At 38.5% G+C, this 23,522-nt stretch overlaps 1 protein-coding gene across 1 annotated transcript in view; it reads left to right on the top strand.

Annotated features, from left to right (window-relative positions):
* Window positions 1-23,522, top strand: part of PDGFC (platelet derived growth factor C) — a 550,893-nt gene that overhangs the window by 414,347 nt on the left and 113,024 nt on the right. Inside the window, exon 3 of the mRNA XM_053703771.1 lies at window positions 18,131-18,311. Within this exon, the coding sequence (XP_053559746.1) occupies window positions 18,131-18,311 (181 nt within the window). The remainder of the gene's footprint in view (window positions 1-18,130; window positions 18,312-23,522) is intronic.

Raw genomic sequence — 23,522 nt, 5'->3', positions numbered from 1 at the left:
TCGAAAGAAGGTTTTGCCATGGATTCTGCTAAACTCACCGCAGTTCTAGAATGGCCTCAACCTACTTCATTAAAGGAATTACAGAGGTGCTTGGGGTTCTCCAATTATTAAATAAGTTTATAAAGAACTTTTCACAAACAGTCGCTCCTCTCACTGAATTGACAAAACAGAACTAAGACTGTAAACATTGGTCTCCTGAAGCCATAAATGCCTTCTCTTGTCTGAAAAAGGCTTTCTGTTCTGCTCCTTTGCTCCACCATCCTGATCCTGACCTACAGTTCACTTTAGAGGTTGATGCATCCGAGATAGGTGCTGGAGCAGTTCTAACCCAAAGGGATCCTTTGACTTCCAAGTTACACCCTGTAGCCTTTTTCTCTAAATACTTTACTCCTGCTGAGAGGAAATACGATGTGGGTAATAGTGAAATCTTAGCCATTAAGATGGCTTTGACTGAATGGCATCATTGGTTAGAGGGCACCACCAATCCTATTCAGATTCTCACCGACCACAAGAATCTAACTTACCTAGAGACTGCTCATCAACTCAATCCTCGACAGGCAAGGTGGGCCTTGTTCTTTTCCCATTTTAACTTTGTGGTCTCTTATCTTCCTGGGACCAAGAACAAGAAGGCGGGTGTCCTTTCCCATCAGTTCCCTCACTCAAGTGACTCCTCTGAAGCTCCTATTGAACACATCATACCTCCTTCCTGTGTAGTTTCTCAGCTATATACCACCCTTCTGCAAAGATTGCAACGTGCCCAGTCTAGTAAACCTCCTTGAGCCCCCGTGGCCTCCGATATCCTCTTTGTACCTCTGAACCTATGCACCCTTTTGCTATACTGGGCTCAGGATAATAAAATCTCAGGACATCCTGGTTTGACTAGGCGTTTTAAGCGTCTTTCCAAACATGTATGGTGGCCTTCTATGAAGTCTGACGCTCAGGATTATGTGAAAGTCTGCATAACTTGTGCTGCCAACAAAACTCCCCAATCCTTGCCTCCTTGCTTGCTCCAACCATTGTCCATTCCCAAACAACCATGGACACATATAACAATGGATTTCATTGTGGACCTTCCTCCTTCTGACCACCATACAGTTATCTGGGTTGTGGTGGATCGCTTTTCCAGACTGCCTTATTTTGTACCCCTAACCAAACTGCCAAAGAATTATCGTCTATTATTTTTTTCTCTTGGATGTGGTACGACTTCATGGCATTCCTATGAATATTGTTTCAACAGAGGTCCACAGTTCATATCTACCTTTTGGAGAGCCTTTTGTAATTTCATTGGAACCACTGTTTCCTTGTCTTCTGGATACCTTCCTCAGACCAATGGTCTAACAGAAAGTAAACCAGGATCTTGAAGCCTACCTTAGAGCCTTTGTCAATACTTGCCATACCAACTGCTCTGAGTTGTTACCCCTAGCTGAGCTGGCAAGAAACACTCAGTGGCACTTTTCTCTTAGATGTTCTCCATTTCATGCCGCAGCAGGGTATCAACCTCTTGTTTTCCCTCTTTCTGCTCAAGCTCCTCCTCCCTAAATATGAGGTAGCTAAGATCCTGGACTCCAGATACAGGCACAGACAACTGCAGTATCTGATACATTGGAAGGGTTACTCTGTGGCAGATCGTTCCTGGGTTCCTGCTCGTTATGTGCATGCTCCTTCCTTGGTCTTTAGATTCCATGCTGCTCATCCTTTGAGGCTGACCTTGAGAAGGGGGCTATGTCACGCCGCACCGCTCTAGCCATTGCAAGGTGCGTGGTGTCTCCTTCCCTGCTCGTTGCTAGGGGTTGTGTCGAGTCCGGATGCGTGCGGTGCTGATGTCATCGCCGCACGCTCCTCTCTTCGTGATGCCGGTCCGGACGCCTGTGGTGCCTGTAGACCACTGCTTCATAACTTCTGTTTCCAGCGAGGCTGAAGGCTCGCCGGAAACGAGGGGCATCAAGCTCCATACGGAGCTTGATAAATCAGCCCCTATATATTCAGTACATTTGGACATATATAATTATAACACTTGTTAATAATGAATATTACACTTGATTCTATGGAGACTGCAACTGTGTTACTTCTTGGGGGTGAGGTTTTGTGCTATTTAAACACATTATTTTGTTAACTTTGTTTGGTCTGATGAAGGGGACGGTTGGCTCCCCGAAACATCACTGTACACTATAAACTATTGTTTTCTTGAAAGTCCAGTGAGTTGCGGTTCTATAACTTTGAATCGGATATCTGATGTTCCTGACACCCTGGTTGATATTTTATGAGGTGAGAGTACAAATCCCTATGAACTTTTTTATATATATATATATATATATACATACATTTTTTATATATATATATATATATATATATATATATATATATATATATATATATATATATATATAAAATCCACATAAATACACATGTATACACATATTTACTTATGTATATATACTCCTATACACATATTTAGACATGTATATACACATTACAGACCTTTCCAATCAAACACCTTATCATATACCATATACTTTTAACCCTTATAAAAGCATTTATTTTTTATTTTTAATAACAAGTTTTGTTAAATTGTGTATATATGATTATGATTGTAATACTTTATTTTAATGTTTTTGTTTGTTTTTTGTGCTTTGTGTAACTTCATTTTAGCCCTAACCCTTTATGAGTGAGGTCTTCACTCACGCTAACCCGGGGGGTACAGTTGTAATTTAGCTCTTTGTAGGTAAAAAGGTAAAAGAAAAATGAAGATGCTAGATTAACATTGATTATAACAGGAAATTCATGTTTCTGAATAACTTTCCACTAGGGATTGACAGAAATTCATGTTTGGGTACAACCTATGTCTAGACATCAACAGCTCATTGGCTGAGAAAGGCATCTCTTATAATTTTTTGGTAGACAAACACACAAGCTTAAAAACAGCAGTACAGTTTTACTCAGCACAGCAACTTTTTTATATATAGTTTTTTTTTTAAAGACTGTCATACCATTTAAATTACAATTTTAGATGCAACATCTGAACAAAATCTCCTCCTTAATTTCCCTTTAAACTGCATCATGACACTTTCAATACATTTCTATTGCATCATAATATGTTTTGCATTTTATTTTAGTTTTAATTAATGTATTTTCATTTTTATATAGTGCGTTAACTGTACTGTTTTTAAATGCAAATTGCAGTGAAAAAAAAGAATAAAAACATGATATACTTTTTTTTTCCCATGGACGACAGAGTTATGTTTTGAAATGAGTCACATTTCCTCTACTTGGCATGCTCAGCGGTTATTCTATATTGAGTTCAGAGGAGTCATAGTGCTAAGGTTTGTTGACAGATAATGTTCAATGACTCTATGGTACAACTTTGGTGACCCATTCTTGCACAGTCTTTCTGAGAGAATACTGCAATAAAGCCTGTCCTATTGCCTGCACCTCTGTTTTGGATTCTTTTTTTCAGCTGTGTTTCTTAGAAAATAAATAAGTAATTCAGAAATTCCCAAATGAGAAGAGAAATTTTGTCGACAAATCAGACGTGTTTGTTAAACATAAAAGGACATAAATCCTCTAGTGTTCCCTCGGGAAAGGCTTGAAAAAGGAGTAATTATTTTAAACCACTTAGTTCTATATGCTCTGTATCATGTTGCCGTGAGAAAGTTATGTTTGATTGGTTCATAAAACAGGTTTAGTAAATCCTTTCTAGCCAGACTTAGGTAGTGTAATACAATGCAAGTGTTTGTGCTATCAGATTAAATAAGTCTGAAAAAATATCTGGCAAATTGATATTAAATGTATTATATTATTTCACACTTTACCTTGAAAAACAATAGAATGTGAAAAATCAAAAACAATTAGAATTAATGTGTATAATTTATTACATGTGAACCTGGGCCTACCTTACAGAAAATACTTTATAGAAATCATAAATATATTGAGAATTTCAGTTGTGTCAGATCATACAATCATATGTAAATATTAAAACTTTCTTAATAAAGTATGTTAGTGCTTTTTGGGAGCTGAGGTAAACCATTATTGCATAGCTTACCATTGGCTTTGATTTAAACATGAATTTGTCACACACCGCCGCTCTAGCTGTTGCTAGGGGCGCGGAGTCTGCTTCCCTGCTCGTTGCCAGGGATAGTGTCGGGTCCGGATGCGTGCAGCGCTGACGTCATCGCTGCACGCTCCTGATGTCGGTTGGACCTCTGTGGCGCAAATCCTGCACCTATTTAAAGTTTGTACAAATGATCTATCACTGCCCAAGTATAGGTGTTACTTTGTGTGCTCCTGGCTGTGACAGATCGTTGTATCTATGTGCCTAATTACTGTTGCTGAACCTGCCTGTCTGAATACTCTACCTGTTTTACCCCTTAACTGCTGGATTGAATTACTATTGCCGAACCCTGCCTGTCTGACCATTCTAGTGGTGTGCCCTTGGACTGCTTTACTGTTGCCAAACCCTGCCTGCCTGACCATTCTAGTGGTGTGCCCTTGGGCTGCTTTACTGTTGCCAAACCCTGGCTGCCTGACCATTCTAGTGGTTCATCGTTGGACTGTTTTGCCGTTGCCGCTGGGTACTGTCCGGCCTGTGGTTAGTGCCGCCTTCTTCATCTTACTAAGTTTCTCTGCTCTGGGATATTCCCTATCATTCCTACTTGGCGCCGGGATAACAAGACTACTAGCTGAGTTTGGTCTGATAGAGCAGTGGCGTCACTAGGGTTGGTGTCACCCGGTTAAGTTATGGTGTCACCCCCCATCCCCCCAGAAAGCAGACACACACAAACACAAAAACACAGGTACACACACATACAAACACTCAGACACACTTAAAAACACACTCAGATGCACAAACAAACACTCAGAAACACACACAGACACACACACACACACACAAACACACACACAAAAACACTCAGATACACACACAAAAACACTTACACACACACACAAAAACACTCTGACACACACACACACACAAAAACACTCAGACACACACACACAAAAACACTCAGACACACACTCACACAAAAGCACTCAGACACACACACAAACTTAGACACACACACATACAAAATATGTAAACTGCACTGCATTAATTATAAAGATCATGCCTAGAAATGCTCCCTGGCTTAGCAGAGCATCAAATGAAAGAAACAGTGCACTCTAAAAATAAATCACTAAAGAAAAGGTTTAGGCGCGCAAACTATGAAAATTCTACTCTCTGACTCTGTTCCAAGTCTGTCAGTGCACAGCCCCGGGCCGCGTGCCTACTGCTTCTAAGTTATGGCCAAGCACCTCTGCTTTCTGTCCACCCCCAGACCCCTGCCCGCCCTCCCCTCCTACCTCTTCAGTGTGCACTTAGTGTACTGCAACTGTACCGGTCTGGTGGGCATCATACTTGGCTCCTTCACTTTAGAGACAGTGTCAGACAGTCATGCGGTCAGGTGCCAGGCATCCCCCTCATGATTTCCCAGTTCCTGTTTAGAGAGACAGCACAGCAGTGAGTGACTCCACTGCTCCACACGTCACTGAGCAGTGAGCACAGATAGGCAGGCAGGTTTAGGCTAGCAGGGCAACTTTGCAAGCCCCATGGCACGCCCACAACATTCATAGTGAAATTGGGCAGGGGAGGAGCAAAGTACAAACAAGCAAAAGCAGCCGGAAAAACTATTTGTGTAAATTGCTGCGCTGGCTCAAGGGGCAAAAAAATGAAGTGTCTACAATTTCCCAAGTCCCACTAATGTTTACAAATGCTGGCCCTCTAACAAAAAATATATGCATCTCTACATTGTATTTCTTTGAATTTCAGTAAAATTTAAAAAAAAAAATTTCTTGGTGGTGTCACCCCCTGGAGGGTGTCACCCGGGTGTGGCCCGCACCCCCTAGTGACACCACTGTGATAGAGGAGTATCCCACGAGCGTTACAGAATTTTACTACAGATTTTATGTGAGAGGTGTAGCGCACACACAGCATGCAGATATTAGCGCACCCTAAGTTATCATTTGAGTGATAAAACATAACTTTATTTATAATATGAGCACAAAAATAAAAACACTATTAACCAAGCTTGAGCAATGTTAGCGCAAAATTGCTCTAATATCTTTATCCTCCACTTGTAATCTAGACCTTATTCATTAATCACATATTATTTTAAATTACATATGTTACTGCAGAAGTTTTATATGTCAAAGCAAAAGATATATATATATATATATATATATATATATATATATATATATATATATATATATATATATTATATTTTTAATGAATTTAGAGATGGATGTATACCCTAATTAACCCACCTATATGTTGGATATTAACTTTTTTTGTTGGAAGGTTTTTATGTATATACCTATCATGGCTGTTAGGTAAGTTAGTAAAGCAAATTATTAAGTTCAAACAAAGTTCTATGTATAATACATATTTTTGTTAGTAATTGTAACAGGAATAATGTTCCAAAGAATGAGTATCCAGAAACTGAAAGCAAATCCCAAATGTAATGCTTCTCCTCCTGGTGGTCTTCACATAGACAAACTGAAATAAAAAAACAAAAGTGGGAGTCAACATAAAGTTTTATTTACTACTCCCAGAAATCAAGTTACCAGACCACAACTAGACCATGCAAATACAAATGCCATCTCCCATATGCTGTCTAAGTCCTCTCAACAGCTGCTTAAATCAGAATGTTCTAGATGGACAATTCTACATTTAAGTGGAAAGTCTATACTTGCAGCAAATAGCAGTCTCATGTTAAGTCTAAGAGGTATAACCAGAAATGTTTAGTAAGAGACTTCCCCCCACCATAGAACCCTGGACAGCCTTGCATGAGACACAATCAAATACAACACAACAAAATACTTTTTCCAAACTGCTTGAGACCAGAAAAGGTTTGGATTTCAGAATAGTTTGAATTTTGGAATATTTGTATCTTTGTATCTGTAAAATTTGACATTTTAGAGAGATAATCTCACCAAGTGTCATTTAGGCAATATTTACATGTCATTATACAGCTTATACATGACCTAAAGGTAGTTTTAACACTTTTGTATAGATAGTACAGTACTATAAAGTGAAAGGTAATAGTTGTTCTAAATCAATATAGACTATCGATTTCATTTATAACAACAACAAAAAAGCAGACAAAGAAGATTGTGACTGACTGGTGGGGAAAATGTTTAAATCAGCCAATAGGATTTTAGTAGCTCTCATCCTATTGGCTGATTTGAATTTGAAGAATCAAATCAGCCAATAGGAATGCAAAGGACACCATATTTAAATGCTTACCTTGAATTCACTATTCAGTGTACGGTAGCGATCGTATGAAGAGGATCTTCCACGCTCCATGGCTCCGCAGTCGCCCGTCCTGCTCTGCGCTCATCTCCGCTCCGCACCGGCTTGCTCCTGGATGAAGAAGGAAGTAGTCCCCGCTTGGAAAAAGATGTCAGCCTCTTGGAAGAAGACTTCATCCCCTGGAACAGGACCTTCTCCGTCGGACTTCAGGAATGGTGAGTACCTATTTGGAGGTTAGATTTAGGATTTTTTTATTTTTTGGGGGTTTGTTCTTTTTTAGATTAGGGATTTATTGGGCACTCTTAAAAGAGCTGAATGCACTTTTAAGGGCTTTAAAAGAGCTGAATGCCCTTTTAAGGGCAATATCTATACAAATGCCCCTTTAGGGGCAACGGGTAGTTTATGTTTTTTTTAGTGTTAGTTTTTTTTTATTTTAGGGGGTTTGTTGGGTGATTTTAATTGCAACTTAGTATTTTTTAATTTAGACAATTGGGGTTAATTTAGGGGTGTTAGGTGAGGGGGCTTAGTAATTTAATTAGTTATTTGCATTGTGGGGTTTGGTGAATTAGGGGTTAATATATTTATTAGGATTATTTTGTTGTGTGGGTTTGGTGTATTAGGGGCTATTAGTTTTATTAAGTTTATTGCGTTGTGGCTTAAAGGGACATTAAACACTTTGAGATGGTAATATAAAATGATAAATTGTATATAATAAAACAACTCTGCAATATACTTTAATTATTTATTTTGCCCTCTTTGCCTGTAATTCCATTCTGAAATTGTGTGCTTTTCAGTTCCTGTTAGAAATGGAAGTGCAGAACACTGTTGTATTGCACACAGCCATTGGCTGCACACTCTAGTGACCTATTTATAACTGACCCTAATTGGCCACAGCGGAGAAGGTAACACAAGTTACAACATGGCAGCTCCCAGTGTTTTATAGACACTAAAACTTTACACTTATTTTGTCACTTTTTAAACACCTAATGAAACTTTAAAAAATACATCTACATGTTAGTCATGGATTAATCTTTTCTTTGAATGCATCATTCTATCTAGCATGTATTTAGTGTTTAATGTCCCTTTAATGGCAGATTAAGAGTTAATAGTTTTATCAGGTTTATTGCGATGTGGGTTAATGGCAGATTGGGGTTAATACATTTATTAGGTCTATTGCGATATGGGTTAATGGCGGAATAGGGGTTAATATATTTTATTAGTTATTGCGGTGGGGGTTGGCGGTTGACAGGTAGATAGATATTGCGCATGCAATAGGTGTTAGTTAATATTTTCAGGCAGTTACGGGAGTTACGGTGCTCACATTTTCAGCGTAAGGCTTGCTGCGCCTTCCTATGTGTGACAAGGTAAAAATGGAGAAAAATTTCTCCATTTTCATTGTGTAAGTCCTTGCGCTGAATATGTGATACCGATTTTCAACGTGGTTCTATGTTAGCTTATGGGAGTAAAAATTGCTGGTGACGGGTGGAATATACGCGCCACATTTATATGCGGCGCCATATATGTAATACCAAAACCGCGTAAAAACAGGTGTCGCAGGCTTTTGCGGGCAACGCCGCATATGTAATCTTGCCCTTGATCCCAGTCACAGTTGGTGATCAGCTGAACAAAACAGGCAGGAAAATAGACACAGTCTGTTGAAGGGACATTTATTTAGACAGGTTTTCTCATCCAAATGAAAGAGCAGCTTGTCAGTTTGCTGATATTTTTTTTCTTTATAAATATCAATTACAAATATTTTAAATGTAATCTAACATTACAGGGACACTCCCTAAGGATGCTCGTTGATTTACAGGTATTTCCTACTAATACTCAGTGAATATTGACAGAAAGTACCTATCAACCAATGAGCATTTGCTGGCAATATCTATCAGCCAATAAGGATTCATAGATCAAAGGCATTAGTAGGAAGTACTTAAAGGGGCATTTTATTCCAGAATTTTTATTGTTTAAAAAGATAGATAATCCCTTTTGTTACCCATTCACCAGTTTTGCATAACCAACACGGTTATATTAACTAAATATACTTTTTTTTACCTCTGTGATTACCTTGTATCTAAGCCTCTGCAGACTGCCCCCTTATTTCACTTCTTTTGACAGACTTGCATTTTATCCAATCAGTGTTGATTCATAAATAACTGCACGGGACTGAGCACAATGTTATGTATATGGTGCACATGAGCTGTCGCTGTCTAGGTGTAAAAAACTGTCAAAATGCACTGAGATAAGAGATGGCCTTCAAGGGCTTAGACATAAGCATTTGAGCCTTCCTAGGTTTAGCTTTCAACAAAGAATACCAAGAGAACAAAACACATTTGATGATAGAAGTAAATTGGAAAGTTGAACAAATTGTATGCCCTATCTGAAACATGAAAGTTTAATTTTAACTAGACTGTCCCTTTAATGGATACATCTGTAATAGTTTCAATTTGCACTGAAACAGCTTTTACAGCCAGTAAAAAATAAAATAAAACGTGGAACTGAGACGCTCTGCTGTTTGAGATATTTTGAAAGTTAACCTTAGATGTGTCAGGACAAAAAATAATGAAGTGCAAGCCCCTGAGAACCCTTTGCCAAGGCCAAATGTAATACAAGTGGTTAAACTAGTCCTTGCAGGATTCCTCATGCTGTTTAAAGCACTGTGGTTCTGTAAAGGAGGTTCACCTTCTTGGTGAGTAGAACAAAAGTTTACAAAATAGTAATTATTTTTCATCTTTTTTACCCTTTGGACTAATTTAAAATAGAAATGTATTCATTTATATTTTATCCTTTAGTGCAATACACAAAATAAAATCTCTACGTGAATAGTACAAATCTAATTTAACTGAATAATATATTGTACTAAACAAAATAAGACATTTATTCACTCTAGAATTTATGTTTTGTATTTGATGTATAACAGCATAGACAGGAATGCAAATATAAATAAATCCATTTTCATTTGTATTCCTTGCTGTGTAAAAGCGTAAAAGAGTCAGAGGGGCCCATTTATCAAAGGGCTTGCGGACCTGATCCGACACTGCGGATCAGGTCCGCAAGACCTCGCTAAATGCGGAGAGCAATACGCTCTCCACATTTAACATTGCACCAGCAGCTCACAAGAGCTGCTGGTGCAACGCCGCCCCCTGCTGACTCGCGGCCAATCGGCCGCCAGCAGGGAGCTGTCAATCAACCCGATCGTATTCGATCGGGTTGATTTCCGGCGGTTCCTGTCCGCCTGCTCAGAGCAGGCGGACAGGGTTATGAAGCAGCGGTCTTTAGACCGCTGCTTCATAACTTGTGTTTCTGGCGAGTCTGAAGACTCGCCAGAAACACGGCCCTTCAAGCTCCATACGGAGCTTGATAAATGGGCCTGAGAGAGTGGGCTTAAGGGATGCAACTTGCAATGTAAAACAAATTGTTATTTCATTATTCAGATAGAGCAAACAATTTAAAACAACTTTTTAATTTACTTCCATTATTAAAATTTTCTGGCATCTTTTGTTGAAAGAGCACAACATGGCAGCACTATTTCCTGCCATGTAGTGTTCCAGATGCCTACCTAGGTATCTCTTCAACAAAGAATATAATGGAACTAAAGAAATTTGAAAATAGAATTAAATTGGAAACTTTTTTAAAAATTGTATGCTCTGTATGAATCAAAAAATATATTTTTTGGTGGTTTCATATCCATTTAATATATTTCCAATGACTTGTTATACCAGCAGCAGTGTATTAAATGTGTGGAAGTTGCTCCTTTAGGTTTATTTTTGCTCATTGAAAACATAGTCCAATTAAATGAGATGTGATTGCAGAAAGAGCAGACACCCTTATCTTTGTCTCTATACACACATGCCTCTTTATCTTATCTATTTGTCTATACACAAAGACTGATAGCATGCTTGAAGTATTCTGACCAGTCTTTGCATATTTAAAAAGTACACCTGCTGAACCTTCTCTTTAAAAAATAGAAAAAAAATATTAATAGAAAAATGTATTCTAAACCAGAACTGTTCTTAAAGTGACTTGACTTATATTCTCTCAAATTTCAGAATTTTAATTAGTTCCTTGTATCTCCATATTAAATATCAGAGCCCTAAGCAAGATCTTTCTTTCTATATAGCTCTCTATGGCCTAGATTTGGAGTTCGGTGGTAAAAGGGCTGCTAACGCTCCGCGGGCTTTTTTCTGGCCGCACCATAAATTTAACTCTGGTATCGAGAGTTTAATCAAATGCTGCGTTAGGCTCCAAAAAAGGAGCGTAGAGCATTTTTACCGCAAATGCAACTCTCGATACCAGAGTTGCTAACGGACGCGGCCGGCCTCAAAAACGTGCTCGTGCACGATTCTCCCATAGGAAACAATGGGGCTGTTTGAGCTGAAAAAAAACCTAACACCTGCAAAAAAGCAGCGTTCAGCTCCTAACGCAGCCCCATTGTTTCCTATGGGGAAACACTTCCTACGTCTGCACCTAACACTCTAACATGTACCCCGAGTCTAAACACCCCTAACCTTACACTTATTAACCCCTAATCTGCCGCCCCCGCTATCGCTGACCCCTGCATATTTTTTTAAACCCCTAATCTGCCGCTCCGTAAACCGCCGCAACCTACGTTATCCCCATGTACCCCTAATCTGCTGCCCTAACATCGCCGACCCCTATATTATATTTATTAACCCCTAATCTGCCCCCCTCAACGTCGCCGACACCTGCCTACACTTATTAACCCCTAATCTGCCGAGCGGACCTGAGCGCTACTATAATAAGGTTATTAACCCCTAATCCGCCTCACTAACCCTATCATAAATAGTATTAACCCCTAATCTGCCCTCCCTAACATCGCCGACACCTACCTTCAATTATTAACCCCTAATCTGCCGACCGGAGCTCACCGCTATTCTAATAAATGTATTAACCCCTAAAGCTAAGTCTAACCCTAACACTAACACCCCCCTAAGTTAAATATAATTTTTATCTAACAAAATAAATTAACTCTTATTAAATAAATGATTCCTATTTAAAGCTAAATACTTACCTGTAAAATACATCCTAATATAGCTACAATATAAATTATAATTATATTATAGCTATTTTAGGATTAATATTTATTTTACAGGTAACTTTGTAATTATTTTAACCAGGTACAATAGCTATTAAATAGTTAAGAACTATTTAATAGTTACCTAGTTAAAATAATAACAAAATTACCTGTAAAATAAGTCCTAACCTAAGATATAATTAAACCTAACACTACCCTATCAATAAATTAATTAAATAAACTACCTACAATTACCTACAATTAACCTAACACTACACTATCAATAAATTAATTAAATACAATTCCTACAAATAAATACAATTAAATAAACTAGCTAAAGTACAAAAAATAAAAAAGATCTAAGTTACAGAAAATAAAAAAATATTTACAAACATAATAAAAATATTACAACAATTTTAAACTAATTACACCTACTCTAAGCCCCCTAATAAAATAACAAAGCCCCCCAAAATAAAAAATTCCCTACCCTATTCTAAATTAAAAAAAGTTACAAGCTCTTTTACCTTACCAGCCCTGAACAGGGCCCTTTGCGGGGCATGCCCCAAGAATTTCAGCTCTTTTGCCTGTAAAAGAATAAATACAATACCCCCCCCCCCCAACATTACAACCCACCACCCACATACCCCTAATCTAACCCAAACCCCCCTTAAATAAACCTAACACTAAGCCCCTGAAGATCTTCCTACCTTGTCTTCACCATACCAGGTTCACCGATCCGTCCTGAAGAGCTCCTCCGATGTCCTGATCCAAGCCCAAGCGGGGGCTGAAGAGGTCCATGATCCGGTCAAAGTCTTCATCCAAGCGGGGCAGAAGAGGATCTTCCATCCGATTGAAGTCATCATCCAGGCGGCATCTTCGATCTTCTTCCATCCGGAGCGAAGCGGCAGGATCCTGAAGACATCCAGCGCGGAACATCCATCCGGACCGACGACTGAACGACGAATGACTGTTCCTTTAAGGGACGTCATCCAAGATGGCGTCCCTCGAATTCCGATTGGCTGATAGGATTCTATCAGCCAATCGGAATTAAGGTAGGAATTTTCTGATTGGCTGATGGAATCAGCCAATCAGAATCTAGTTCAATCCGATTGGCCGATCCAATCAGCCAATCAGATTGAGCTCGCATTCTATTGGCTGATCGGAACAGCCAATAGAATGCGAGCTCAATCTGATTGGCTGATTGGATCAGCCAATCGGATTGAACTTGATTCTGATTGGCTGATTCCATCAGCCAATCAGAAAATTCCTACCTTAATTCCGATTGGCTGATAGAATCCTATCAGCCAATCGGAATTCGAGGGACGCCATCTTGGATGACGTCCCTTAAAGGAACAGTCATTCGTCGTTCAGTCGTCGGTCCGGATGGATGTTCCGCGCTGGATGTCTTCAGGATCCTGCCGCTTCGCTCCGGATGGAAGAAGATCGAAGATGCCGCCTGGATGATGACTTCAATCGGATGGAAGATCCTCTTCTGCCCCGCTTGGATGAGACTTTGACCGGATCATGGACCTCTTCAGCCCCCGCTTGGGCTTGGATCAGGACATCGGAGGAGCTCTTCAGGACGGATCGGTGAACCTGGTATGGTGAAGACAAGGTAGGAAGATCTTCAGGGGCTTAGTGTTAGGTTTATTTAAGGGGGGTTTGGGTTAGATTAGGGGTATGTGGGTGGTGGGTTGTAATGTTGGGGGGGGGGGGGGTATTGTATTTATTCTTTTACAGGCAAAAGAGCTGAAATTCTTGGGGCATGCCCCGCAAAGGGCCCTGTTCAGGGCTGGTAAGGTAAAAGAGCTTGTAACTTTTTTAATTTAGAATAGGGTAGGGAATTTTTTATTTTGGGGGGCTTTGTTATTTTATTAGGGGGCTTAGAGTAGGTGTAATTAGTTTAAAATTGTTGTAATATTTTTATTATGTTTGTAAATATTTTTTTATTTTCTGTAACTTAGATCTTTTTTATTTTTTGTACTTTAGCTAGTTTATTTAATTGTATTTATTTGTAGGAATTGTATTTAATTAATTTATTGATAGTGTAGTGTTAGGTTAATTGTAGGTAATTGTAGGTAGTTTATTTAATTATTTTATTGATAGGGTAGTGTTAGGTTTAATTATATCTTAGGTTAGGACTTATTTTACAGGTAATTTTGTTATTATTTTAACTAGGTAACTATTAAATAGTTCTTAACTATTTAATAGCTATTGTACCTGGTTAAAATAATTACAAAGTTACCTGTAAAATAAATATTAATCCTAAAATAGCTATAATATAATTATAATTTATATTGTAGCTATATTAGGGTTTATTTTACAGGTAAGTATTTAGCTTTAAATAGGAATCATTTATTTAATAAGAGTTCATTTATTTCGTTAGATAAAAATTATATTTAACTTAGGGGGGTGTTAGTGTTAGGGTTAGACTTAGCTTTAGGGGTTAATACATTTATTAGAATAGCGGTGAGCTCCGGTCGGCAGATTAGGGGTTAATAATTGAAGTTAGGTGTCGGCGATGTTAGGGAGGGCAGATTAGGGGTTAATACTATTTATGATAGGGTTAGTGAGGCGGGTTAGGGGTTAATAACTTTATTATAGTAGCGCTCAGGTCCGCTCGGCAGATTAGGGGTTAATAAGTGTAGGCAGGTGTCGGCGACGTTGAGGGGGGCAGATTAGGGGTTAATAAATATAATATAGGGGTCGGCGATGTTAGGGGTAGCAGATTAGGGGTACATAGGGATAACGTAGGTGGCGGCGATTTGCGGTCGGAAGATTAGGGGTTAATTATTTTAAGTAGCTTGCGGCGACGTTGTGGGGGGCAAGTTAGGGGTTAAGAAATATAATATAGGGGTCGGCGGGGTTAGGGGCAGCAGATTAGGGGTACATAAGTATAACGTAGGTGGCGGTCGGCAGATTAGGGGTTAAAAATTTTAATCGAGTGGCGGCGATGTGGGGGGAGCTCGGTTTAGGGGTACATAGGTAGTTTATGGGTGTTAGTGTACTTTAGGGTACAGTAGTTAAGAGCTTTATAAACCGGCGTTAGCCAGAAAGCTCTTAACTCCTGCTATTTTCAGGCGGATGGAATCTTGTCGTTAGAGCTCTAACGCTCACTTCAGAAACGACTCTAAATACCAGCGTAAGAAAGATCCCATTGAAAAGATAGGATACGCAAATGGCGTAGGGGGATCTGCGGTATGGAAAAGTCGCGGCTGAAAAGTGAGCGTTAGACCCTTTAATCACTGACTCCAAATACCAGCGGGCGCCCAAAACCAGCGTTAGGAGCCTCTAACGCTGGTTTTGACGGCTACCGCCGAACTCCAAATCTAGGCCTATATTTCTGTAAGTAGCTGCTTGCACCCTGCAGGGAACTCAAGGTGTAGCTCCTTGCCTTTTTTGGATTTAGCAATGATTTGCTCTGTGCAGCATTGAACCTTCTTGCTTAGCAGACCAGATGAGGTTTGTTAAATTAAAGGAACATTAAAGGGAAATTAATCCCCACATTTGTCTTTCATGATTCAGATAGAACACTGGTTTAAAACCTGCCCTCAGGCCTCCCTAACAGGCCACATTTTGTTGAAATCCGATTTAGAGAACAGGGGAAATTATCAGATGATTAGTAAACATAGTTATTTTACCTGCTCTCATCCAAGGTAATCCTGAATACCTGGTCTGTTGGGGAGGCCAGGGAGATAGAGAATACAATTTTAAACAACACTCCAGTTTACTATTATCTAATTTGCTTCATTCTTTAGATATTCCTTGTTGAAGAAATAGTAATGCACATGGGTGAGGCAATCACACGAGGCATGTATGTTTAGCCACCATTCAGCAGCTACTGAGCCTATCTAGATATGCAATTCAACAAAGGATATCAACAGAATGAAGCAAATTAGCTAATATAAGTAAAATGTAAAGTTGTTAAAAACCCCATGCTCTTTCTAAACCATGAAACAATTTGGGTTTCATGTCCCTTTAAGCTCACTGTCTAGGCATAGCTAGGTCATTTTCTCACGCTTTTCTACAGGTAAAAAAAGAAATTTAGAAGCATGAGTTACTTAATGCAACCAACCAATGTGACTAGTAAAAAGGGGTTAAATCACTTGTGTATAGGTTTACAAGTGGAAAGGAGGTTTGTTCTGTGTGTTACTGGAGGAAAATAGGTTAAATTCCTACTTTGTAACGTGGGAAAATGGGTTAATCTATACTTTATTAGTATAAATATTAATCACTGAGGCCTCCTAGTTACAGAGCCCTCTACCTGTTACCAAACTTGAAAGACAAAATAATCTAAGAAAAAAAGGATGTATAAAAATGTAAGCTCCAAAGTCCAAATAAAACAATGCTAAAAATAAATACAAATTTAAATTGGTAATCTTGAGTTTCCTGGAAGCAGGAATTGCTATATGCATCAATAAATTAATGGTTATGAAATTGATGCTGTGCCATTTATTATAATGGAGCTGATCTAACAGCTCCCTAGTCAAAAAGGATGATCTTCCTGGGGTCATTCTGATGTAATCGATGACTCCAGACTACTCAGTAGAAGCCTTCCTGAAGTATGCCCACAGGCCGAAATATTTAAATGAGACGACTCTAGAGTCATTCACTGGCTGTTCATGCTTGTGAAGTAATCAATAAGGTAATCTGCTAATCATTCTGAAGTCGTCACTCAGAATTTTTAACCTTAGCTGATGACTTTACAAGCCTGATCATGTCTGATGATGTGCAAATGACTTCTAGGGGTCAATTTATCAAGCTCCGTATGGAGCTTGATGCCCGTTGTTTCCGGTGAATCTTCAGGCTCTCCAGAAACAGAAGTTATGAAGCAGCTCCATAACTTGTCCGCATGCTTTGAGGCCGCGGACAGAAATCAACCCGATCTAATATGATCAGGTTGATTGACAACCCCTGCTAGTGTCCGCAAATTTGCAGGGGGCCGCATTGCACCAGCAGTTTACAAGAACTGCTGGTGCAATGATAAATGCAGACAGCGTTAGCTGTCAGCATTTCTCGATGTGCAGCGTACATGATACGCTACATTGTGTTATGTCCGCTCGCACATTAATAAATCTACCCCCCTGAAGTAGTTTGATGATCATCAAATGACTCTAGGATGGTCTCTAAAGTAATCATGTTTGTCTTGGGTTGTGAACAAAGGGCAGGTCCAAATCTTTGCAATTTCCAAAATTTGTGATGTTTTGATGTTTTTTAAACAAGATTTTTTTTTTTTTTAATCAAGGTCATTATGTATCCCACATAAGTACCCAGTCAGACAGAATTTAAAGCTGCTTTACAAACAATTGACAAAAGTAGCAACAATATAATTAATAATAACTAATTATAAGTTCTGACAGACATAATGGTAAGATAGGGCTTTGGTCTTTATTGTGTGTATTCAACAAATTAGAATATGTAAATCTGAATAGATTTTGCTAAGAGCAGCATTTTACAAATCCAGTCCTCTGGGCAAACCCAAAGGGACAGATTTCAGTTGAATTAATCAGGTGAAGGGTGAGAGCAGGTTAGTAACCATGGTTACTGACCATCTGATTATTTCAACTGTGTTTTAGTTCAGATATCATGAAAATCTGTCCTGTTGGTGTACCCTAAGGACTGGTGTTGAAAAACACTGGTTTTGACGAAGAAGCATTATAATTATCATCAGTGCATAAGCTGCACAACATAATTGCTTTTTAATTTCAATGTAAAATATTGTAACAGGCTTGTAATATATTTAACAATAAACCTGAGTTCCTTTGTGTACACAAATATATTGAAGTGCATTTAACTCTGTCTTTTAGGTACGATTTTGTAGAGATTGAGGAACCAAGTGATGGAACAATTCTTGGACGTTGGTGTGGATCGAACATAGTGCCAAGTAAACAGATATCAAAAGGAAATCAGATAAGGATACGATTTGTGTCTGATGAATACTTTCCTTCTTCTCCTGGATTTTGCATCCATTATACACTTCTCACGCCGGTAAGCAAATTACCAGTACAGTAATTATTAGTCAGCGCTGTGCTTTCTGAAATGTGATAGTTTAGGGTCACAAGCAGTGAACAGACCAAAAAGGAAAGTTAATGAAAGATAAACAGCTTCTTTAGGCCAGTAATGTATTTTCAGCATGAAAACTAAACATACTTCCAGGTGTTTTACTTTGCTGATTTGGGATGTGTCAGGGAATTTTAACTGTGGTCAGTCATGTGAAAATCCTTAAATAAATATATCTATTCACTCAGTTTATAAGATAGATAATATCTAAAAAAAACAAGTATACAGTATATATATAAATCTAATTTGGGGGGGGGTGTCTAACTAGTTTTATGAGAATATGCAAAATAGCAGGTTTTTAGGGTGGTAAAATATTTTCCTTGCATGACAGTGCAAAGAAATCTGGCTTTCTGGCACCCAGTTTAACTTGTATATCTTTTTGTATTCACTTAGTAGTTTGAATGCTTATGAAATACATTCAGTTCTGTTAGACCTATAAAAATGGGTAACAAAATGCATTAATGAATCATATACTAAAACATTTGTGGGCTCCAACCTACAAATAGTAATAAACAACAATGTGCTCCATTTAACAAAGAGTGATTGCTGTTTCGGTCATTTAAGGCTGCCTGAAACAATAGTTAAAGGGGCAGTCCCTTTATTACCCATTCCCCAGTTTTGCATAACCAACACTGTTGTATTAATATAATTTTTACCTCTGTGATTACCTTGTATCTAAGCCTCTGTAGACTGTCTTCTTATCTCAGTTCTTTTGACAGACTTGCATTTTAGGCAATCAGTACTGACATACATAACTCCACAGGAGTGAGCACACTTTTATTTATATGCCACACATGAACTACCCCTGTGTAGCTGTGAAAAACAAATGCAGTAAGATAAGAGGCAGCCTTCAGCTGCTTAGAAATTAGCATATGAGCCTTTCTAGGTTTAACTTTCAACAAAAAATACCAAGAGCACAAAGCAAAATTGATGATAAAAGTAAATTGGAAAGTTGTTTAAAATTGAATGCCCAATCCAAATGATGAAAGTTTTGACTAGACTGTCCCTTTAAGTAGCAGCTATCTTAAAACTCTATCTTTAAGTAGCAGCTATCTTAAAAGCTATCTTAAAAGAGAATTGAAATCCTCCCGATCCGATTGGGATGACTGAAAGCCCCTGCTAGGGGACTTCTGGCCACCAGCGAGCAGGGGCAGCATTGCACAAGCATTGCTGGTGCAATGCTTGTGCAATGTTAAATGTAGACTTTGGCCTCTAGTTATCAACGTGTCTACTTACCTGCCTTCACCGGCCCCAATACGCCCGCCTAAGCTCGCCTCACATCGCCACCACGGACCTGAATACGTTCACCAAAGTTATCAAAAAAGCTGTCAAAAAGCCGTGCACCAAGTACGGGGCGATGAGCAGTGGACTGTGATAGTTATCACTCATCCGATCTCGCTGCTCTTCAGGTTTTTCCCAGCTTTATTGATAAGCTGTCACTAAGCACCCACACTATACTATACTGTTCTACCCCCTAAACCGCCGCTCCTAGACCCCGCCGCAACTATAATAAATGTATTAACCCCTAAACCGTCACTCCCGGACCCTGCCGCCACTATAATAAATGTATTAACCCCTAAACTGCCGCTCCCGGACCCCGCCACCACCTACATTATACCTATTATAATTGTTCTGAAGACTGCTGGGTAATTTGGGAATTGTTCAGAGTAATGTCACTGTTCTGTATTGTTACTGTAGATGGATCAGAATGCTGAATACAGGGGTCTGGAGTACTGTTCACAGCGTCCGCTGTCTGTGTCTTTATGAGGCGTGCCCAGTCCTGGGCATACTCTTCTTCTGTGTCTTTATGAGAGGTGACTGGTATCTTGTCACCTGCTTCTCCCCTCTTTGGGCAGAGCTTGACACGCGAAGCGTGTATCCAGATATCCCTGTCATCTGTCAGTACTGCAGTCCTTGTCACAGCTATCACGGTCACGGGTTTGCTGAACGGGAATCCTCCCTTCTTAGATCTATTCAACTGTCGAATGCAGACCAGGTCTCCAGGTTTGAAAAGATGTGTTGGTTCCTGTGCAGGAAGAGGTAAACGAGAGGACACATCACCATAGATGCCATTCAACTTTTCAATTAATTGCTTTACATATTGTTCCTTAATACACTCTAAATCACCATTCTTAATGATAAGCGGACCTTTTATCCATGGAGTTGGGAATGGTCTTCCCATTAAGACCTCAAATGGGGACAACCTAGTTGTCCGATTTGGGGTCATACGAATTTCTGCCAAAATTGCAGGTAAATACTGCTGCCATCTAACCCATGTACCAGCTGTTGCTTTTAAAAGTTTTTCCTTAATAGTACGATTCATTCTCTCTACCATTCCTGAGCTTTGAGGATGATATGGGATGTGAAAATGCCAATTAATTTGTAACCATTGTACTAACTCTTTTGTAATCTTACTAATAAAAGCAGGGCCATTATCAGAATTAATCTGCAGTGGGCAACCAAATCTGGGTATAATCTCAGTGGCTAATATCTTAGCAACCGTTTTTGCATCCTCTCTCTGTGTAACAAATGCTTCTGGCCATTTAGAGAATTGGTCAACTATGAATCCACATTTGTATCCTCCCTTGCCTGATTCAAGTATTTCTTCTACTTCTTCAACTAACTTAATACAGACACCAACATCTTTTCCTGAGGAAACACACATTACTATTCCTGTTGTTTCTGTCATATCACCTCCGATTATGCCATTAACGAGAGCGCAGGAGGCACAATTTAGGAAATATGAGAAACTGAAAAGGGATGTGGGTTTTAAGTTTGAAGAGGAGGATGAGGATTTATTGCAAATGCCTTTTCTTACTGTAGGTGATCAGCTCATAATTAAACCTTTGACACCTAGTGAGTTGCGTGAAATTACTAAAAGTGCACCTAATCCTAGGCAGCATTCATCTGCATGTATTCAATATTTAAAACGCATGTTGGAAGGGCAAAATATGACACAGACTGACATTCATATAATTATAGATGCATTATTAGATCATGATGCTGAATCTGGTTGGGATTGGGATAATGTTAAGACGATTAGCGTAATTGACACAAATACTTCGACAAGGTATGCATTAAATAGACCAGTGGAAAGAGCAGTTATGTGGGAAGAATTGTCAGACGAAATGCATAGAGTTTGGAAGGATAAACAAAGTATGTCTGTTGCATTAAGTTGCAAGCAGGGTCAGAAAGAGACGTTGGTTGAATTTGTTAAGCGTTTTTATAAATGCTGGAAGGAAGAAGCTGGAATGGAATCAGATAATGCAATGGGGTCATTAAAAGTGCAGACATGTATAGGTAACATGCAGCCTCAACTTTCTTTATTAACCCCTATCCTGCCCCCCCTATACTGCCGCCACCTATAATAAATTTATTAACCCCTATCCTGCGGATCCCGTTCCCCGACGCAACTAAATAAATTGTTTAACCCCTAAACCGCCGCTCCCGGACCCCACCGCCACCTATATTAAACGTATTAACCCCTAATCTGCCCCCCCTACACCGTCGCCACCTATAATAAATTTATCAACCCCTATCCTGCCCCCCCTACACCGCCGCAACCTATAATAAAATTATTAACCCCTAAACCTAAGTCTAAACCTAACCCTAACACCCCCCTAACTTAAATATTAATTAAATAAATCTAAATAAAATTACTATTATTAACTAAATTATTCCTAGTTAAAACTAAATACTTACCTATAGAATAAACCCTAATATAGCTACAATGTAATTAATAATTACATTGTAGCTATTTTAGGATTTATATTTATTTTACAGGTAACTTTGTATTTATTTTAACTAGGTACAATAGTTATTAAATAGTTATTAACTATTTAATAACTACCTAGCTTAAATAATTACAAAATTACCTGTAAAATAAATCCTAACCTAAGTTACAATTAAACCTAACACTACACTATCATTAAATAAATTAAATTAATTAACTACAAATACCTACAATTAAATACAATTAAATAAACTAACTAAAGTACAAAAAATAAAAAAACTAAGTTACAAAAAATAAAAAAATATTACAAGATTTTTAATCTAATTACACCTAATCTAAGCCCCCTAATAAAATAACAAAGCCCCCCAAAATAAAAAAAATGCCCTACCCTATTCTAAATTACAAGAGTTAACAGCTCTATTACCTTACCAGCCCTTAAAAGGGCCTTTGCGGGGCATGCCCCAAAGTAATCAGCTCTTTTGCATGTAAAAAAATACAACCCCCCCCAACATTAAAACCCACCACCCACATACCCCTACTCTAACCCACCCAAACCCCCTTAAAAAAACCTAACACTAACCCCCTGAAGATCTCCCTACCTTGAGTCGTCTTCAGCCAGCCGACCACCGATGGAACAGAAGAGGACATCCGCAGTGGCCGAAGTCATCATCCAAGGGGCGCTGAAGAGGTCTTCCATCTAATAGAAGTCTTCATCCATGCGGCATCTTCAATCTTTATCCATCCGGAGCGGAGCGGAGCCTTCTTCAAACGAGCCGACACGGACACATGTATTTTTTTTTACATGCAAAAGAGCTGATTACTTTGGGGCATGCCCCACAAAAGGCCCTTTTAAGGGCTGGTAAGGTAATAGAGCTGTTAACTTTTGTAATTTAGAATAGCGTAGGGCATTTTTTTATTTTGGGCGGCTTTGTTATTTTATTAGGGGGCTTAGATTAGGTGTAATTAGATTAAAAATCTTGTAATATTTTTTTATTTTTTGTAACTTATTTTTTTTTATTTTTTGTACTTTAGTTAGTGTAGTGTTAGGTTTAATTGTAACTTAGGTTAGGATTTATTTTACAGGTAAATTTGTATTTCTTTTAGCTAGGTAGTTATTAAATAGTTAATAACTATTTAATAACTATTCTACCTAGTTAAAATAAATACAAAGTTACCTGTAAAATAAATATAAATCCTAAAATAGCTACAATGTAATTATTAATTACATTGTAGCTATCTTAGGGTTTATTTTACAGGTAAGTATTTATTTTTAAATATGAATAATTTATTTAATGATAGTGTAGTGTTAGGTGTAATTGTAACTTAGGTTAGTTTTTATTTTACATGTACATTTGTATTTATTTGATCTAGGTAGCTATTAAATAGTTATTAACTATTTAATAGCT

Source organism: Bombina bombina, chromosome 2 (assembly GCF_027579735.1).
Source record: "Bombina bombina isolate aBomBom1 chromosome 2, aBomBom1.pri, whole genome shotgun sequence".
Classification (NCBI taxonomy): domain Eukaryota; kingdom Metazoa; phylum Chordata; class Amphibia; order Anura; family Bombinatoridae; genus Bombina; species Bombina bombina.
Note: the sequence above shows the minus strand (reverse complement) of the source record. Positions and strands in the feature narration are given on the sequence as shown.